This window comes from Electrona antarctica (assembly GCF_951216825.1).
Source record: "Electrona antarctica genome assembly, contig: scaffold_527, whole genome shotgun sequence".
NCBI classification, from domain to species: Eukaryota; Metazoa; Chordata; class Actinopteri; order Myctophiformes; family Myctophidae; genus Electrona; species Electrona antarctica.
In genome coordinates, this window is record NW_027638382.1 from 25,001 (window position 1) to 45,442 (window position 20,442).

At 51.9% G+C, this 20,442-nt stretch overlaps 1 protein-coding gene across 1 annotated transcript in view; it reads left to right on the top strand.

Moving 5' to 3' along the window:
* Positions 1-20,442, top strand: part of LOC306918123 (dedicator of cytokinesis protein 3-like) — a gene marked incomplete at both ends in the record, with an annotated part of 81,511 nt that overhangs the window by 24,252 nt on the left and 36,817 nt on the right. The window contains 6 exons of the mRNA XM_079531003.1: positions 4,710-4,805; positions 5,182-5,242; positions 10,798-10,891; positions 11,955-12,103; positions 14,077-14,163; positions 20,122-20,226. Of these exons, the coding sequence (XP_079387129.1) occupies positions 4,710-4,805; positions 5,182-5,242; positions 10,798-10,891; positions 11,955-12,103; positions 14,077-14,163; positions 20,122-20,226 (592 nt within the window). The remainder of the gene's footprint in view (positions 1-4,709; positions 4,806-5,181; positions 5,243-10,797; positions 10,892-11,954; positions 12,104-14,076; positions 14,164-20,121; positions 20,227-20,442) is intronic.

A 20,442-nucleotide genomic window follows, 5' to 3' on the forward strand; every position in this document is an offset into this window, starting at 1 on the left:
ATAGAGCAGAGCGGTCTGTTATAGAGCGGTCTGTTATAGAGCGGAGCGGTCTGTTATAGAGCGGTCTGTTATAGAGCGGAGCGGTCTGTTATAGAGCGGTCTGTTATAGAGCGGTCTGTTATAGAGCGGTCTGTTATAGAGCGGAGCGGTCTGTTATAGAGCGGTCTGTTATAGAGAGCGGTCTGTTATAGAGCGGAGCGGTCTGTTATAGAGCGGTCTGTTATAGAGCGGTCTGTTATAGAGCGGTCTGTTATAGAGCGGAGCGGTCTGTTATAGAGCGGTCTGTTATAGAGCGGTCTGTTATAGAGCGGTCTGTTATAGAGCTGTCTGTTATAGAGCGGTCTGTTATAGAGCTGTCTGTTATAGAGCGGTCTGTTATAGAGCGGAGCGGTTTGTTATAGAGCGGTCTGTTATAGAGCGGTCTGTTATAGAGCGGTCTGTTATAGAGCGGTCTGTTATAGAGCGGAGCGGTCTGTTATAGAGCGGTCTGTTATAGAGCGGTCTGTTATAGAGCGGTCTGTTATAGAGCTGTCTGTTATAGAGCTGTCTGTTATAGAGCTGTCTGTTATAGAGCGGTCTGTTATAGAGCGGTCTGTTATAGAGCGGTCTGTTATAGAGCTGTCTGTTATAGAGCGGTCTGTTATAGAGCGGTATGTTATAGAGCGGTCTGTTATAGAGCGGTCTGTTATAGAGCGGTCTGTTATAGAGCTGTCTGTTATAGAGCAGAGCGGTCTGTTATAGAGCGGTCTGTTATAGAGCGGAGCGGTCTGTTATAGAGCGGTCTGTTATAGAGCGGTCTGTTATAGAGCGGAGCAGTCTGTTATAGAGCGGTCTGTTATAGAGCGGTCTGTTATAGAGCGGTCTGTTATAGAGCGGAGCGGTCTGTTATAGAGCGGTCTGTTATAGAGAGCGGTCTGTTATAGAGCGGAGCGGTCTGTTATAGAGCGGTCTGTTATAGAGCGGTCTGTTATAGAGCGGAGCGGTCTGTTATAGAGCGGTCTGTTATAGAGCGGTCTGTTATAGAGCTGTCTGTTATAGAGCGGTCTGTTATAGAGCGGAGCAGTCTGTTATTGAGCGGAGCGGTCTGTTATAGAGCGGTCTGTTATAGAGCGGTCTGTTATAGAGCGGTCTGTTATAGAGCTGTCTGTTATAGAGCTGTCTGTTATAGAGCGGTCTGTTATAGAGCGGAGCGGTCTGTTATAGAGAGGTCTGTTATAGAGAGGTCTGTTATAGAGCGGTCTGTTATAGAGCTGTCTGTTATAGAGCGGTCTGTTATAGAGCGGAGCGGTCTGTTATAGAGCGGTCTGTTATAGAGCGGTCTGTTATAGAGCGGAGCGGTCTGTTCTAGAGCTGTCTGTTATAGAGCTGTCTGTTATAGAGCGGTCTGTTATAGAGCTGTCTGTTATAGAGCGGTCTGTTATAGAGCGGTCTGTTATAGAGCGGTCTGTTATAGAGCTGTCTGTTATAGAGCTGTCTGTTATAGAGCGGAGCGGTCTGTTATAGAGCAGTCTGTTATAGAGCTGTCTGTTATAGAGCGGTCTGTTATAGAGCGGTCTGTTATAGAGCGGTCTGTTATAGAGCAGAGCGGTCTGTTATAGAGCTGTCTGTTATAGAGCTGTCTGTTATAGAGCGGTCTGTTATAGAGCTGTCTGTTATAGAGCTGTCTGTTATAGAGCGGTCTGTTATAGAGCGGTCTGTTATAGAGCGGTCTGTTATAGAGCTGTCTGTTATAGAGCTGTCTGTTATAGAGCTGTCTGTTATAGAGCGGAGCGGTCTGTTATAGAGCTGTCTGTTATAGAGCGGAGCGGTCTGTTATAGAGCGGTCTGTTATAGAGCTGTCTGTTATAGAGCTGTCTGTTATAGGGCTGTCTGTTATAGGGCTGTCTGTTATAGAGCGGTCTGTTATAGAGCGGTCTGCTATAGAGCGGTCTGCTATAGAGCGGTCTGTTATAGAGCGGTCTGTTATAGAGCTGTCTGTTATAGAGCAGAGCGGTCTGTTATAGAGCGGTCTGTTATAGAGCGGAGCGGTCTGTTATAGAGCGCTCTGTTATAGAGCGGAGCAGTCTGTTATAGAGCGGTCTGTTATAGAGCGGTCTGTTATAGAGCGGTCTGTTATAGAGCGGTCTGTTATAGAGCGGAGCGGTCTGTTATAGAGCGGTCTGTTATAGAGAGCGGTCTGTTATAGAGCGGAGCGGTCTGTTATAGAGCGGTCTGTTATAGAGCGGTCTGTTATAGAGCGGTCTGTTATAGAGCGGAGCGGTCTGTTATAGAGCGGTCTGTTATAGAGCGGTATGTTATAGAGCGGTATGTTATAGAGCGGTCTGTTATAGAGCTGTCTGTTATAGAGCGGTCTGTTATAGAGCTGTCTGTTATAGAGCAGAGCGGTCTGTTATAGAGCGGTCTGTTATAGAGCGGAGCGGTCTGTTATAGAGCGGTCTGTTATAGAGCGGTCTGTTATAGAGCGGAGCAGTCTGTTATAGAGCGGTCTGTTATAGAGCGGTCTGTTATAGAGCGGAGCGGTCTGTTATAGAGCGGTCTGTTATAGAGAGCGGTCTGTTATAGAGCGGAGCGGTCTGTTATAGAGCGGTCTGTTATAGAGCGGTCTGTTATAGAGCGGAGCGGTCTGTTATAGAGCGGTCTGTTATAGAGCGGTCTGTTATAGAGCTGTCTGTTATAGAGCGGTCTGTTATAGAGCGGAGCGGTCTGTTATAGAGCGGAGTGGTCTGTTATAGAGCGGTCTGTTATAGAGCGGTCTGTTATAGAGCTGTCTGTTATAGAGCTGTCTGTTATAGAGCGGTCTGTTATAGAGCGGAGCGGTCTGTTATAGAGAGGTCTGTTATAGAGAGGTCTGTTATAGAGCGGTCTGTTATAGAGCTGTATGTTATAGAGCGGTCTGTTATAGAGCGGAGCGGTCTGTTAGAGCGGTCTGTTATAGAGCGGTCTGTTATAGAGCGGAGTGGTCTGTTATAGAGCTGTCTGTTATAGAGCTGTCTGTTATAGAGCGGTCTGTTATAGAGCGGTCTGTTATAGAGCTGTCTGTTATAGAGCTGTCTGTTATAGAGCTGTCTGTTATAGAGCGGTCTGTTATAGAGCGGTCTGTTATAGAGCGGTCTGTTATAGAGCGGTCTGTTATAGAGCTGTCTGTTATAGAGCGGTCTGTTATAGAGCGGTCTGTTATAGAGCGGTCTGTTATAGAGCGGTCTGTTATAGAGCGGTCTGTTATAGAGCTGTCTGTTATAGAGCGGTCTGTTATAGAGCGGTCTGTTATAGAGCTGTCTGTTATAGAGCGGTCTGTTATAGAGCGGAGCGGTCTGTTATAGAGCTGTCTGTTATAGAGCTGTCTGTTATAGAGCGGAGCGGTCTGTTATAGAGCAGTCTGTTATAGAGCTGTCTGTTATAGAGCGGTCTGTTATAGAGCGGTCTGTTATAGAGCGGTCTGTTATAGAGCTGTCTGTTATAGAGCGGAGCGGTCTGTTATAGAGCGGTCTGTTATAGAGTGGTCTGTTATAGAGTGGTCTGTTATAGAGCGGTCTGTTATAGAGCGGTCTGTTATAGAGCGGTCTGTTATAGAGCGGTCTGTTACAGAGCGGAGCGGTCTGTTATAGAGCTGTCTGTTATAGAGCGGAGCGGTCTGTTATAGAGCGGTCTGTTATAGAGCGGAGCGGTCTGTTATAGAGCTGTCTGTTATAGAGCTGTCTGTTATAGGGCTGTCTGTTATAGGGCTGTCTGTTATAGAGCGGAGCGGTCTGTTATAGAGCGGTCTGTTATAGAGCGGAGCGGTCTGTTATAGAGCTGTCTGTTATAGAGCGGAGCGGTCTGTTATAGAGCTGTCTGTTATAGAGCGGAGCGGTCTGTTATAGAGCGGTCTGTTATAGAGCTGTCTGTTATAGGGCTGTCTGTTATAGGGCTGTCTGTTATAGAGCGGAGCGGTCTGTTATAGGGCTGTCTGTTATAGAGCGGTCTGTTATAGAGCGGTCTGTTATAGAGCGGTCTGTTATAGGGCTGTCTGTTATAGAGCGGTCTGTTATAGAGCGGTCTGTTATAGAGCGGTCTGTTATAGTTTGTTTCAAACTAAAGGTGTGACCTGGAGTTCACCACTAAGTAGATCTACGTTGATGTTTAACCCTTCGTAGCCTGCTGGAGAAGATGGAACGTTATTGATTGAATGTATTATATTTAATGTTTAACCCTTCGTAGCCTGCTGGAGAAGATCGAACATTATTGATTGAATGTATTATATTCAATGTTTAACCCTTCGTAGCCTGCTGGAGAAGATCGAACATTATTGATTGAATGTATTATATTTAATGTTTAACCCTTCGTAGCCTGCTGGAGAAGATCGAACATTATTGATTGAATGTATTATATTTAATGTTTAACCCTTCGTAGCCTGCTGGAGAAGATTGAACATTATTGATTGAATGTATTATATTTAATGTTTAACCCTTCGTAGCCTGCTGGAGAAGATCGAACATTATTGATTGAATGTATTATATTTAATGTTTAACTCTTCGTAGCCTGCTGGAGAAGATGGAACATTAGTGATTAAATGTATTATATTTAATGTTTAACTCTTCGTAGCCTGCTGGAGAAGATGGAACATTAGGGATTAAATGTATTATATTTAATGTTTAACTCTTCGTAGCCTGCTGGAGAAGATGGAACATTAGTGATTAAATGTATTATATTTAATGTTTAACTCTTCGTAGCCTGCTGGAGAAGATCGAACAGGAGACGTGGAGAGAAACGGGACGATCGTTTGTGACGTCGGTCACTCGGCTGATGGAGAGATTACTGGATTACAGGTAATCTGATTACAGGTACAGATTACTGGATTACAGGTACAGATTACTGGATTACAGATTACTGGATTACAGGTCATCTGATTACTAGATTACAGAGTAGACAGAGAGCAACACTTCATTAGGACATGATTCTTATAATAACCCCCTCCCCCACCCCCCCCCCCCCCCCCAATTCATTTGCTAACAGTTAATTCAATAGACGCGAATATCAACCGTATTCAATCGATATTAAAATAGGCGTCCAAAGGCGATGACGTCTGCGCCGAATGACTTAATAACAGAACGCTAAGACTAATATATGTGTTTCTATGTATTGTGTTTCTATGTATTGTGTTTCTATGTATTGTGTTTCTATGTATTGTGTTTCTATGTCCAGGGACTGCATGAAAGGAGACGAGATGGAGAGCAAGAAGCTGGGCGGCTCCACACACCTCATGGTGAGACATTCACTGGCACAGGGAGAGGACATGGAGGGGACAGGATGGGACACAGTGGCACAGGGAGAGGACACAGAGAGACATGGAGGGGACACAGTGGCACAGGGAGAGGACATGGAGGGGACAGGAGGGGACAGGAGGGGACAGGGAGAGGACATGGAGGGGACAGGAGGGGACAGGGAGAGGACATGGAGGGGACAGGAGGGGACAGGGAGAGGACAGGAGGGGACAGGAGGGGACAGGGAGAGGACATGGAGGGGACAGGAGGGGACAGGGAGAGGACAGGAGGGGACAGGAGGGGACAGGGAGAGGACATGGAGGGGACAGGAGGGGACAGGGAGGGGACAGGAGGGGACAGGGAGGGGACAGGAGGGGACAGGGAGAGGACATGGAGGGGACAGGAGGGGACAGGGAGGGGACAGGAGGGGACAGGAGGGGACAGGGAGGGAACAGGAGGGGACACAGTGGCACAGGGAGAGGACATGGAGGGGACAGGAGGGGACAGGAGGGGACAGGGAGAGGACATGGAGGGGACAGGAGGGGACAGGAGGGGACAGGGAGAGGACAGGGAGAGGACATGGAGGGGACAGGAGGGGACAGGAGGGGACAGGGAGAGGACATGGAGGGGACAGGAGGGGACAGGAGGGGACAGGGAGAGGACATGGAGGGGACAGGAGGGGACAGGAGGGGACAGGAGAGGACAGGGAGGGGACAGGAGGGGACACAGTGGCACAGGGAGAGGACATGGAGGGGACAGGAGGGGACAGGAGAGGACATGGAGGGGACAGGAGGGGACACAGTGGCACAGGGAGAGGACATGGAGGGGACAGGAGGGGACAGGAGAGGACATGGAGGGGACAGGAGGGGACAGGGAGAGGACAGGGAGGGGACAGGAGGGGACAGGAGGGGACAGGAGGGGACACAGTGGCACAGGGAGAGGACATGGAGGGGACAGGAGGGGACAGGAGGGGACAGGGAGAGGACATGGAGGGGACAGGAGGGGACAGGAGGGGACAGGGAGAGGACATGGAGGGGACAGGAGGGGACATGGAGGGGACAGGAGGGGACAGGGAGGGGACAGGAGGGGACAGGGAGAGGACAGGGAGGGGACAGGAGGGGACAGGAGGGGACAGGAGGGGACATGGAGGGGACATGGAGGGGACAGGAGGGGACATGGAGGGGACAGGAGGGGACAGGAGGGGACAGGGAGGGGACACAGTGGCACAGGGAGAGGACATGGAGGGGACAGGAGGGGACAGGAGGGGACAGGGAGAGGACAGGAGGGGACAGGAGGGGACAGGAGGGGACACAGTGGCACAGGGAGAGGACATGGAGGGGACAGGAGGGGACACAGTGGCACAGGGAGAGGACATGGAGGGGACAGGAGGGGACACAGTGGCACAGGGAGAGGACATGGAGGGGACAGGAGGGGACAGGAGGGGACAGGGAGAGGACATGGAGGGGACAGGAGAGGACAGGAGGGGACAGGAGGGGACAGGGAGAGGACATGGAGGGGACAGGAGGGGACAGGAGGGGACATGGAGGGGACAGGAGGGGACAGGGAGAGGACAGGAGGGGACAGGGAGAGGACATGGAGGGGACAGGAGGGGACAGGAGGGGGCACAGTGGCACAGGGAGAGGACATGGAGGGGACAGGAGGGGACAGGAGGGGACACAGTGGCACAGGGAGAGGACATGGAGGGGACAGGAGGGGACAGGAGGGGGCACAGTGGCACAGGGAGAGGACATGGAGGGGACAGGAGGGGACAGGAGGGGACACAGTGGCACAGGGAGAGGACATGGAGGGGACAGGAGGGGACACAGTGGCACAGGGAGAGGACATGGAGGGGACAGGAGGGGACAGGAGGGGACAGGAGGGGGCACAGTGGCACAGGGAGAGGACATGGAGGGGACAGGAGGGGGCACAGTGGCACAGGGAGAGGACACAGAGAGACATGGAGGGGACAGGAGGGGACAGGAGGGGACACAGTGTCACAGGGAGAGGACACAGAGAGACATGGAGGGGACAGGAGGGGACAGGAGGGGACACAGTGTCACAGGGAGAGGACATGGAGGGGACAGGAGGGGACAGGAGAGGACATGGAGGGGACAGGAGGGGACAGGAGAGGACATGGAGGGGACAGGGAGAGGACATGGAGGGGACAGGAGGGGACACAGTGTCACAGGGAGGGGAAAGAGAGACATGGAGGGGACAGGAGGGGACACAGTGGCACAGGGAGAGGACATGGAGGGGACAGGAGGGGACACAGTGGCACAGGGAGAGGACATGGAGGGGACAGGAGGGGACACAGTGGCACAGGGAGAGGACATGGAGGGGACAGGAGGGGACACAGTGACATTCAGACTCACCTCCATTCCCGCCACGTGGCTCTCCACGTGCGATTAGGGACAGACGTCGTAATGTGGCGAGGCGGAATGGAGATGCGTCGGAGGAATAGCGGGCTTCGGAACGGCGGCGGTGTGGCGTGTAGCCGGGGATGGACCGTAACGTCGGTGTGGTGGTGGTGTGTAGCCGGGGTTGGACCGTAACGTCGGTGTGGTGGTGGTGTGTAGCCGGGGGTTGGACCGTAACGTCGGTGTGGTGGTGGTGTGTAGCCGGGGATGGACCGTAACGTCTGTGTGGTGGTGGTGTGTAGCCGGGGGTTGGACCGTAACGTCGGTGTGGTGGTGTTGTGTAGCCGGGGATGGACCGTAACGTCGGTGTGGTGGTGGTGTGTAGCCGGGGGTTGGACCGTAACGTCGGTGTGGTGGTGTTGTGTAGCCGGGGATGGACCGTAACGTCGGTGTGGTGGTGGTGTGTAGCCGGGGATGGACCGTAACGTCGGTGTGGTGGTGGTGTGTAGCCGGGGATGGACCGTAACGTCGGTGTGGTGGTGGTGTGTAGCCGGGGGTTGGACCGTAACGTCGGTGTGGTGGTGTTGTGTAGCCGGGGATGGACCGTAACGTCGGTGTGGTGGTGGTGTGTAGCCGGGGATGGACCGTAACGTCGGTGTGGTGGTGGTGTGTAGCCGGGGGTTGGACCGTAACGTCGGTGTGGTGGTGTTGTGTAGCCGGGGATGGACCGTAACGTCGGTGTGGTGGTGGTGTGTAGCCGGGGATGGACCGTAACGTCGGTGTGGTGGTGGTGTGTAGCCGGGGATGGACCGTAACGTCGGTGTGGTGGTGGTGTGTAGCCGGGGATGGACCGTAACGTCGGTGTGGTGGTGGTGTGTAGCCGGGGATGGACCGTAACGTCGGTGTGGTGGTGGTGTGTAGCCGGGGATGGACCGTAACGTCGGTGTGGTGGTGGTGTGTAGCCGGGGATGGACCGTAACGTCTGTGTGGTGGTGTTGTGTAGCCGGGGATGGACCGTAACGTCGGTGTGGTGGTGTCGTGTAGCCGGGGATGGACCGTAACGTCTGTGTGGTGGTGTCGTGTAGCCGGGGATGGACCGTAACGTCTGTGTGGTGGTGTCGTGTAGCCGGGGATGGACCGTAACGTCTGTGTGGTGGTGGTGTGTAGCCGGGGATGGACCGTAACGTCGGTGTGGTGGTGGTGTGTAGCCGGGGGTTGGACCGTAACGTCGGTGTGGTGGTGTTGTGTAGCCGGGGATGGACCGTAACGTCGGTGTGGTGGTGGTGTGTAGCCGGGGATGGACCGTAACGTCGGTGTGGTGGTGGTGTGTAGCCGGGGTTGGACCGTAACGTCTGTGTGGTGGTGGCGTGTAGCCGGGGATGGACCGTAACGTCTGTGTGGTGGTGGTGTGTAGCCGGGGATGGACCGTAACGTCTGTGTGGTGGTGTTGTGTAGCCGGGATGGACCGTAACGTTGGTGTGGTGGTGTCGTGTAGCCGGGATGGACCGTAACGTCGGTGTGGTGGTGTCGTGTAGCCGGGATGGACCGTAACGTCGGTGTGGTGGTGGTGTGTAGCCGGGGATGGACCGTAACGTCGGTGTGGTGATGGTGTGTAGCCGGGGGTTGGACCGTAACGGTGTGGTGGTGGTGTGTAGCCGGGGGTTGGACCGTAACGGTGTGGTGGTGGTGTGTAGCCGGGGGTTGGACCGTAACGGTGTGGTGGTGTCGTGTAGCCGGGGGTTGGACCGTAACGTCGGTGTGGTGGTGGTGTGTAGCCGGGATGGATCGTAACGTCGGTGTGGTGGTGGTGTGTAGCCGGGGATGGACTGTAACGTCGGTGTGGTGGTGGTGTGTAGCCGGGGATGGACCGTAACGTCGGTGTGGTGGTGGTGTGTAGCCGGGGATGGACCGTAACGTCTGTGTGGTGGTGGTGTGTAGCCGGGGATGGACCGTAACGTCGGTGTGGTGGTGTCGTGTAGCCGGGGATGGACCGTAACGTCTGTGTGGTGGTGGTGTGTAGCCGGGGATGGACCGTAACGTCGGTGTGGTGGTGTCGTGTAGCCGGGGATGGACCGTAACGTCGGTGTGGTGGTGGTGTGTAGCCGGGATGGATCGTAACGTCGGTGTGGTGGTGGTGTGTAGCCGGGGATGGACCGTAACGTCGGTGTGGTGGTGGTGTGTAGCCGGGGGTTGGACCGTAACGTCGGTGTGGTGGTGGTGTGTAGCCGGGGATGGACCGTAACGTCGGTGTGGTGGTGGTGTGTAGCCGGGGATTGGACCGTAACGGTGTGGTGGTGGTGTGTAGCCGGGGGTTGGACCGTAACGTCGGTGTGGTGGTGGCGTGTAGCCGGGGATGGACCGTAACGTCGGTGTGGTGGTGGTGTGTAGCCGGGGATTGGACCGTAACGGCGGTGTGGTGGTGGTGTGTAGCCGGGGATGGACCGTAACGGTGTGGTGGTGGTGTGTAGCCGGGGGTTGGACCGTAACGTTGGTGTGGTGGTGGCGTGTAGCCGGGGGTTGGACCGTAACGGTGTGGTGGTGGCGTGTAGCCGGGGGTTGGACCGTAACGGTGTGGTGGTGGCGTGTAGCCGGGGGTTGGACCGTAACGTCGGTGTGGTGGTGGTGTGTAGCCGGGGATGGACCGTAACGGTGTGGTGGTGGCGTGTAGCCGGGGGTTGGACCGTAACGGTGTGGTGGTGGCGTGTAGCCGGGGGTTGGACCGTAACGGTGTGGTGGTGGCGTGTAGCCGGGGGTTGGACCGTAACGGTGTGGTGGTGGTGTGTAGCCGGGGGTTGGACCGTAACGGTGTGGTGGTGGTGTGTAGCCGGGGGTTGGACCGTAACGGTGTGGTGGTGGTGTGTAGCCGGGGATTGGACCGTAACGTCGGTGTGGTGGTGGTGTGTAGCCGGGGGTTGGACCGTAACGTCGGTGTGGTGGTGGCGTGTAGCCAGGGGTTGGACCGTAACGTCGGTGTGGTGGTGGTGTGTAGCCGGGGGTTGGACCGTAACGTCGGTGTGGTGGTGGTGTGTAGCCGGGGATTGGACCGTAACGTCGGTGTGGTGGTGGTGTGTAGCCGGGGATGGACCGTAACGGTGTGGTGGTGGTGTGTAGCCGGGGATTGGACCGTATCGTCGGCGGTGTGGCGTGTAGCCGGGGATTGGACCGTAACAAATAATCCTCTTTGTGTTTTTAACCCCCAGAACTTCTACAAGTCTGAGATCAACAAGGAGGACATGTACATCCGCTACATCCACAAGCTGTGTGACCTGCACCTGCAGGCAGAGGACTTCACAGGTAACACCCTTTACCTGTACATACTGACATATATGACAGGTAACACCCTTTCAATGTACTGTGAAGGGTCTGTAACCCAGTAACCAAGGCCAGGCAAGGAATGGACAGTTTGGGCCAATAAGCCCCTATATGGCCTAGGCTTGTTTCCATTGTGGTCCTCTGTATAATATCGGAATCGGTCATAATCGGTATCGGCAGAAATGACCCTGCAGATAATTCTAGAGGACCCTGCAAGTAGAGGACTAATTAACATCCATCTTCAACCACTTATCCGTAGTCGGGTCGCGAGGGCAACAGCTCCACCAGAGAGCTCCAGACTTCCCTCTCCAGAGCAACATTAGTGACTTCCTCCTGGCGGATGTGTTTCCTCCATCTGGTCCTTGGTCTGCCCCGGGGTCTCCTCCCAGTGGAGATATAATCCATCTGGTCCTTGGTCGGCCCCTGGGTCTCCTCCCAGTGGAGATATAATCCATCTGGTCCTTGGTCGGCCCCTGGGTCTCCTCCCAGTGGAGATATAATCCATCTGGTCCTTGGTCTGCCCCGGGGTCTCCTCCCAGTGGAGATATAATCCATCTGGTCCTTGGTCGGCCCCGGGGTCTCCTCCCAGTGGAGATATAATCCATCTGGTCATTGGTCTGCCCCGGGGTCTCCTCCCAGTGGAGATATGATCCATCTGGTCCTTGGTCGGCCCCGGGGTCTCCTCCCAGTGGAGATATAATCCATCTGGTCCTTGGTCTGCCCCGGGGTCTCCTCCCAGTGGAGATATAATCCATCTGGTCATTGGTCTGCCCCGGGGTCTCCTCCCAGTGGGACGTGCCTCGAGGACCTCCCTAGGGAGACTGACCAGATGCCCCGAACCACCAACTGGCTCCTTTCCAGGCGAAGGAGCAGCGGTTCTACTCCGAATAGAACTCCGACCCCACGTTGGGAAGCAATGCCCTTCACAGAAACCCCAACAACGTGTCTTTGTTCCACATGATATAAAATGTAAAGTGTAGTTATAAGTTATATATATTAATAATCATTTCAGAGTTTGACCTTTGACCTCTGTGTGTTGTTCCAGAGGCGGCCTTCACCTTGCTGCTCTACTGGGAGCTGCTGCAGTGGGAAGAGCGCCCCCTACGGGACTTCCTGCACTACCCGGCCCAGAGCGAGTGGCAGCGCAAGGAGAACCTGAGCCGGAAGATACTGCACTACTTCAACAAGGGCAAGGTACGCACCCTACCCCCTACCCCCTAACCCCTCAACCCTACTGAGTATACACCCTAAAGATACTGCACTACTTCAACAAGGGCAAGGTACGCACCCTACCCCCTACCCCCTAAACCCTACTGAGTATACACCCTAAAGATACTGCACTACTTCAACAAGGGCAAGGTACGCACCCTACCCCCTATCCCCTAAACCCTACTGAGTATACACCCTAAAGATACTGCACTACTTCAACAAGGGCAAAGTACGAGTGTGAAAAACACATACAGTATATTATAGGCAAGGTGAGTGGAATGAACTGGTCGACTATGGCAAGGCACCGCTAGAGTTCTCATCAGGCCAGGAAATTAAGGCCCGGCACTAACTGATCAGGCCCGAGGCCCGGCCCGACTAATTAGCATAGATTTCAGGCCCGACCCGGCCCTAAAATGTCGGGTCGGGCCTGGTCGGGTTTGTGCATAATTTGAGAACTCTACACAGAGTAAAAGTGAAACGCCCAGTCAGCACCATCTTCATAACAGATAAATACACAAACAGACAGAACAGAACTATTGTTTTTATTATTACAAACAAATTCAATATAGCCTATATATTCTTTTTCATGTAGCCCGAGGCCCGGCCCGGCCCGGCCCGGCCCGGCCCTAAAATGTCAGGTCGGGTTCGGACAGAGTTTGAGAACTGAAGGCAGCGCCTATTGCTCCGAAGTGTGGACACTCTAACGCTAAGCACGTTGAGCTGGGAGGGTTTGTTCACTAACTTCCTTTAAGCACAGTGAGCTGGGAGGGTTTGTTCACTAACTTCCTTTAAGCACAGTGAGCTGGGAGGGTTTGTTCACTAACTTCCTTTAAGCACGTTGAGCTGGGAGGGTTTGTTCACTAACTTCCTTTAAGCACAGTGAGCTGGGAGGGTTTGTTCACTAACTTCCTTTAAGCACAGTGAGCTGGGAGGGTTTGTTCACTAACTTCCTTTAAGCACAGTGAGCTGGGAGGGTTTGTTCACTAACTTCCTTTAAGCACAGTGAGCTGGGAGGGTTTGTTCACTAACTTCCTTTAAGCACAGTGAGCTGGGAGGGTTTGTTCACTAACTTCCTTTCAGCTTTTTAATAAAGACAAAATACACTTTCAGATTGATCACCAGTTCGTCCAATTAGGAGAGAGCACCTGCTTCAGTTGTCTAGTGTTCCAGTTCAAATGGTCCAATTAGGAGAGAGCACCTGCTTCAGTTGTCTAGTGTTCCAGTTCAAATGGTCCAATTAGGAGAGAGCACCTGCTTCAGTTGTCTAGTGTTCCAGTTCAAATGGTCCAATTAGGAGAGAGCACCTGCTTCAGTTGTCTAGTGTTCCAGTTCAAATGGTCCAATTAGGAGAGAGCACCTGCTTCAGTTGTCTAGTGTTCCAGTTCAAATGGTCCAATTAGGAGAGAGCACCTGCTTCAGTTGTCTAGTGTTCCAGTTCAAACGGTCCAAAATGTGCATCCATGAAATCTAAAACTAGAACCCAGGACCTTCTAGCTGTGAGGAGACAGCGCTAACGACTGCCCCACCGTGCCCCCCGGAGTATGGGATCTCACTGTGTTTCCATGGTTTACAGAGTATGGGATCTCACTGTGTTTCCATGGTTTACAGAGTATGGGATCTCACTGTGTTTCCATGGTTTACAGAGTATGGGATCTCACTGTGTTTCCATGGTTACAGTGTTGGGAGTATGGGATCTCACTGTGTTTCCATGGTTTACAGAGTATGGGATCTCACTGTGTTTCCATGGTTACAGTGTTGGGAGTATGGGATCTCACTGTGTTTCCATGGTTACAGTGTTGGGAGTATGGGATCTCACTGTGTTTCCATGGTTACAGTGTTGGGAGTATGGGATCTCACTGTGTTTCCATGGTTACAGTGTTGGGAGTATGGGATCTCACTGTGTTTCCATGGTTACAGTGTTGGGAGTATGGGATCTCACTGTGTTTCCATGGTTACAGTGTTGGGAGTATGGGATCTCACTGTGCAGAGAGCTGGCCTTCCAGTACGAGACCTTATACGACTACCAGAGCCTGAGCTGGATCCGGGTGAGAAAATGGACCCTTTTCTTTAACTCTTGAGAGTGTAACGTTATTCTGTTGTTTAACCCAGGTCCATTCTACAAATGTCTTCTAATACATGAGAGTTTTCAGAAAACCCTCATGTTTCTGTATCAGTGGTTCTCAACCTATTTCATGTCAAGGACCCCCAGAATTATCTGTATTTGGCCGCCGACCCCCATCTGAAAACATGTGTGACCAGATTTGGGTCCAGGGACCTTCCAGAAGCAAAGATATGAGTTAAAAACTCATATCAAACAATTTTTTAAAAAAAAAGCAGATCTACAAGCTTGTAGATGAGCTTGTAGATCTGCTATTTTTCAACAGCTAAAGCATAACATGATGCTTTAAACACCAAAAGGGGTTCCCGCCCAGAATGGGTTAAACATCTGTATCACTTAATTTACAAGAAGTAGGAGTTAGAGAATGTAGAAGAATTAGCCCTTCGACTAAAGTCCCTCCCCAACCCGTCCTTGTCCAATAGGCACGTTAGCAGCACTAAGTCCCTCCCCAACCCGTCCTTGTCCAATAGGCACGTTAGCAGCACTAAGTCCCTCCCCAACCCGTCCTTGTCCAATAGGCACGTTAGCAGCACTAAGTCCCTCCCCAACCCGTCCTTGTCCAATAGGCACGTTAGCAGCACTAAGTCCCTCCCCAACCCGTCCTTGTCCAATAGGCACGTTAGCAGCACTAAGGCCCTCCCCCAACCCGTCCTTGTCCAATAGGCACGGTAGCAGCGAGGAGACAGGTCAAGCTGTCCTTCTCCCCCACAGAGATGCAAGTTAAAAAATGACAGGATTTCTTCTATATAAATAATCCATCATTTCAGTAGCAAAGGCTTCAAAATGTCTTCTAAATCTAGTCTACCAGGCCTGCAGTAGGCTATGCACTGGACTCTAAATCTAGTCTACCAGGCCTGCAGTAGGCTATGCACTGGACACATGTCTTCTAACTCTAGTCAACCAGGCCTGCAGTAGGCTATGCACTGGACACATGTCTTCTAACTCTAGTCAACCAGGCCTGCAGTAGGCTATGCACTGGACACATGTCTTCTAACTCTAGTCAACCAGGCCTGCAGTAGGCTATGCACTGGACACATGTCTTCTAACTCTAGTCAACCAGGCCTGCAGTAGGCTATGCACTGGACACATGTCTTCTAACTCTAGTCAACCAGGCCTGCAGTAGGCTATGCACTGGACACATGTCTTCTAACTCTAGTCAACCAGGCCTGCAGTAGGCTATGCACTGGACGCATGTCTTCTAAATCTAGTCAACCAGGCCTGCAGTAGGCTATGCACTGGACACATGTCTTCTAAATCTAGTCTACCAGGCCTGCAGTAGGCTATGCTCTGGACACATGTCTTCTAACTCTAGTCAACCAGGCCTGCAGTGGGCTATGCACTGGACACATGTCTTCTAACTCTAGTCAACCAGGCCTGCAGTGGGCTATGCACTGGACACATGTCTTCTAACTCTTAATCTAGTCAACCAGGTTTTCATGTTGCGGTCAGACTACGGTCAGACTACGGTCAGACTACGGTCAGACTACGGTCATTAGTATTATTGCATCACCTGGGCGGGTCAGTCGTGTAACTTTCCCGACGTTAAGCTGTGTACCGCTTTTTGGGATGGGATTTAGTGAAGGCCTAATTATTATTCTGATCAATGTTTGCCTGTTATCTCTCCTAATGGTACCAACATCAATACAGCATGGAATTGTACATATTTGTGCCAGCATGGCATGATTACATTTATTTATTGATCGCCTCTTGTCTTGAGTGTTTAAACATGACGTCATGGACCGCTATGCTACATAACAGGCTTGATAAGCCCAAAGCTTATTGATACTGGGTACTGGATAAGCCCAAAGCTTATTGATACCGGGTACTGGATAAGCCCAAAGCTTATTGATACCGGGTACTGGATACGCCCAAAGCTTATCGATACCGGGTACTGGATAAGCCCAAAGCTTATCGATACCGGGTACTCGATAAGCCCAAAGCTTATCGATACCGTGTAACAATCGCCCTTTACTATACCAGGCAAATCATTAACTAAGAAAAAAAAAACAACGGGATCGTAGGGTTGTAGTCTGAGTCTTTATATAGAGACGCTCAAAACGCAGCTGTCAAAACAACAAAGGTAAGGTACTCAAAACTAGACACTTCACAAAAGACGTCTGTCCCTGTCTCTCTCCCTACTAAATACAAGAAACAGGAAAACAAACGTAAACCAACAATCAATTACTCTCAATTCCCCCCTCCCGTCCCAAATCAGTCCCAAAGTTCTCTCCACACGAAATAGTGGACGTTCGGGCAGTGCGCCCTATACAGTCTATTATAGTTCCTTTGATCCAACAAACGTAAAGTCCTTCCGCTCAAGGCGGTCCAAAAGAAAACGCGAACGAGGTACCCCTCAAAGCTTCAACTCCAACAAGGCACACGTTTGGAACGATCTCACCGGTAAGCGACGTCTTTGTACGACAGCCCGCACGCCGGCAACTGCTTCCAAACGGTCGATAATCCTACGGTGCAGAGCCAAGCTCGTTGCTTCTCCCGATGGGCACGACTGTCCTTAGTATTGGCTGCAGACACTATGCTTAAACTTTACTCCTGTTCAAAGTTGTCTGGCGCCTGGAGCTCCTCTTCTCCAACCGTGTAGGCCTACACTGTGTTTGTGATTCCCCCCCCTTTCCCCCGTGTGTCACTTCCTCTAGAAGTCCTTGGGTGGCGACACCAGTGGCGTGTCACCCACCCATGTGACAGACCCGTTACCTTTCTCATGAATAGGAAATATTAATAATATCACAGTCATTTCACATGTTACATTTATCCTTTCGACGTTTCGGTCGTCAGACCTTCATCAGGCATGCCTGATGAAGGTCTGACGACCGAAACGTTGCAATAAAAACCAACCTAAGTGAAGACAGTGTGCGGGATTCTCCTTTTTTCTACATATCAGTTTCCTGTTATCCGACGCACCTGTCCTTTGTAGGTGTGCAGAAGGACTTTTTCGTAACATTTATCCTTTCAAAATAAATAACACGTACAGTAAAGTAGAATGACATAAATAATGTGCTTTTGTCACAGTCCCCCCCCCCAAGCTGGAAGCTGTTTCTCAAGTCCTACCAAAGTAGGGTTTGAGGTTGACCACATTAACTGTGTCTACTTTACCACCATCTTTCCACTTCACTTGGTAACTATTAGGGGCCTTTCTGACTCGTCGCTATGGCTGAACCTGACCAAGTAGGGGGCACTAGCCTTGACGAGTAAACATCAGCCTTTCTGGAATGAGAGTCTCCCACCCTCCGTGGAATTTCTTTTACCATTGCACACTTGCTGTTGTAGTCCAGGGTGACCAGCAGGACGGTGTTCCCTTTCGTACTCCTCGAGACCGGCCCCGTCGGGTCGTTCCCGAGGGGCTCTCCTGCTTGGCCCACTTGAGTGGACTGCAACATGTGGAGCGGCTTACTATTTACTGGCTTGCGTTGCCGACAACCCTGACACCTCTCAATGTAGTCCCACACATCCCTGCGGACAGTAGACCACCAGGATACTTCGAGGATTCGAAGGAGCGTCTTCAGCCTACCTGGATGACCACCGTCGTGAAAATGTCCCAGGAAACAGTGGACTAAGCTGATGGGCACCACCACCTGATATCTCCATCCAGAGGACTTGGTCGGCTGTCTCCGATACAGGATCCCCCGAACTTCCTCGAAGCCTGGGCGGCCCGGTCGCTGGTCAGTCTGGTCCAGATGTTCGAGTAGACCTCTGACCTTGGGATCTGCACCCTGAGCCCTGCCTAGACCAGCCGGAGTTACCTCCGGTGGCCACCTCTTGGACGGGCATTTCACCTCCGGTGGGGCACCTCGTCTTCGGGGTCCCGGAGTGACACCATCAGCGCCTCTCGGTGGTGGTAATTCCCTCATCACCTGCTGCACGAGATTGACCTCTGCGCGTGCCACCTGAGCTCCACTCCGTGTCGCCTTCTTGGGTCCTCCGTCACCGCATGGTCGTTGAGCCTTCTTCGTGCCGGTGGGCAGGCCACGGGAGGCCAGATGGTGGGAAGTACTGGTGGGACACCCTTGAGGGTTATGGGGAGTATGGGAGCTTGGGCGAGATGTTTTGGCTCGTTTTGTTTTCGACACCTCACTGGCCCCTTTCTCATCAATCCTCCTAAAACACTCGACCAGTCTCTTCTGTAACTGCTCAACTGAGGATTTGATTAGAGTTCCCATCTCCACCAACTGGCGATCTATGTACTCCCTCCGGAACATTTCCCTATTTACAGTGCTCTCCATAGCTTCCTCAAATTGGCGCTGCACACACTGAACTTGGTTACCGAAAGCTTGCAACCTGTTCTCAATGCAGGCCAGTTCTTGCTGTACCGTAAAAGTAGTGCCCCCACTCTGCTCCATTGTGTTTTGTATGTCTTTTTCGGGTTTTTTGAGTAAAAGTTAAGAATTAGTTTTTACAGTGTACTTTTTGAGTAAAAGTCAGAATTCTTTTTTTACAGTGTACTTCTCACTTCACCGTTGTAAAACACCCCCAAAATTAGGCTATCTCTATTAAATGTACCCCCCTAGATCCCCGTATGGGCCACCACCTGTAACAATCGCCCTTTACTATACCAGGCAAATCATTAACTAAGAAAAAAAATACAACGGGATCGTAGGGTTGTTGTAGTCTGAGTCTTTATATAGAGACGCTCAAAACGCAGCTGTCGAAACAACAAAGGTAAGGTACTCAAAACTAGACACTTCACAAAAGACGTAAACCAACAATCAATTACTCTCAATTCCCCCCTCCCGTCCCAAATCAGTCCCTAAGTCCTCTCCACACGAAATAGTGGACGTTCGGGCAGTGCGCCCTATACAGACTATTATAGTTCCTTTGATCCAACAAACGTGAAGTCCTTCCGCTCAAGGCGGTCCAAAAGAAAACGCGAACGAGGTACCCCTCAAAGCTTCAACTCCAACAAGGCACACGTTTGGAACGATCTCACCGGTAAGCGACGTCTTTGTACGACAGCCCGCACGCCGGCAACTGCTTCCAAACGGTCGATAATCCTACGGTGCAGAGCCAAGCTCGTTGCTTCTCCCGATGGGCACGACTGTCCTTAGTATTGGCTGCAGACACTATGCTTAAACTTTACTCCTGTTCAAAAGTTGTCTGGCGCCTGGAGCTCCTCTTCTCCAACCGTGTAGGCCTACACTGTGTTTGTGATTCCCCCCTTTCCCCCGTGTGTCACTTCCTCTAGAAGTCCTTGGGTGGCGACACCAGTGGCGTGTCACCCACCCATGTGACAGACCCGTTACCTTTCTCATGAATAGGAAATATTAATAATATCACAGTCATTTCACATGTTACATTTATCATTTCAAAATAAATAACACGTACAGAACAATAAAGTAGAATGACATAAATAATGTGCTTTTGTCACAACCGGGTACTCGATAAGCCCAAAGCTTATCGATACCGGGTACTCGATAAGCCCAAAGCTTATCGATACCGGGTACTGGATAAGCCCAAAGCTTATCGATACCGGGTACTGGATAAGCCCAAAGCTTATCGATACCGGGTACTCGATAAGCCCAAAGCTTATCGATACCGGGTACTCGATAAGCTTGTTATCGGGTTTTTACGGGTATCGGGTTGTACTTTACATTGATACAGTATTCATTGATGTGTTTTCATTTGCGTGTGTCCGTGCCTGCATGCGTGCGTGTGTGCGTGCGTGTATATGTATGTGTTTGTATGTGCGTGCGTGTATATGTATGTGTGTATGTGCGTGCGTGTATATGTATGTGTGTATGTGCGTGCGTGTATATGTGTGTGTGTGTATGTGCGTGCGTGTATATGTATGTGTGTGTATGTGCGTGCGTGTATATGTATGTGTGTGTATGTGTGTGCGTGTATATGTGTGTGTGTATGTGTGTGCGTGTAGAAAATGGAGGCAGCGTACTATGACAACATCATGGAACAGCAGAGAATCGAACCCGAGTTCTTCAGGATGGGATTCTACGGCAGGAAGTTCCCCTTCTTCCTCAGGGTAAAACTCTACACCACAGCACCACCTACTGGACAGACCGCACGCACCCACGCACCCACGCACCCACGCACGCACGCACCCACGCACCCACGCACCCACGCACGCACGCACGCACGCACACACGCACGCACGCAACTTGCATTGGTTCCTCTGGAGAAGAGGCGAAGGAGGCGTCTACCTTTCTACGTCTGTGGAGATACAGACCAGTGTTGATTT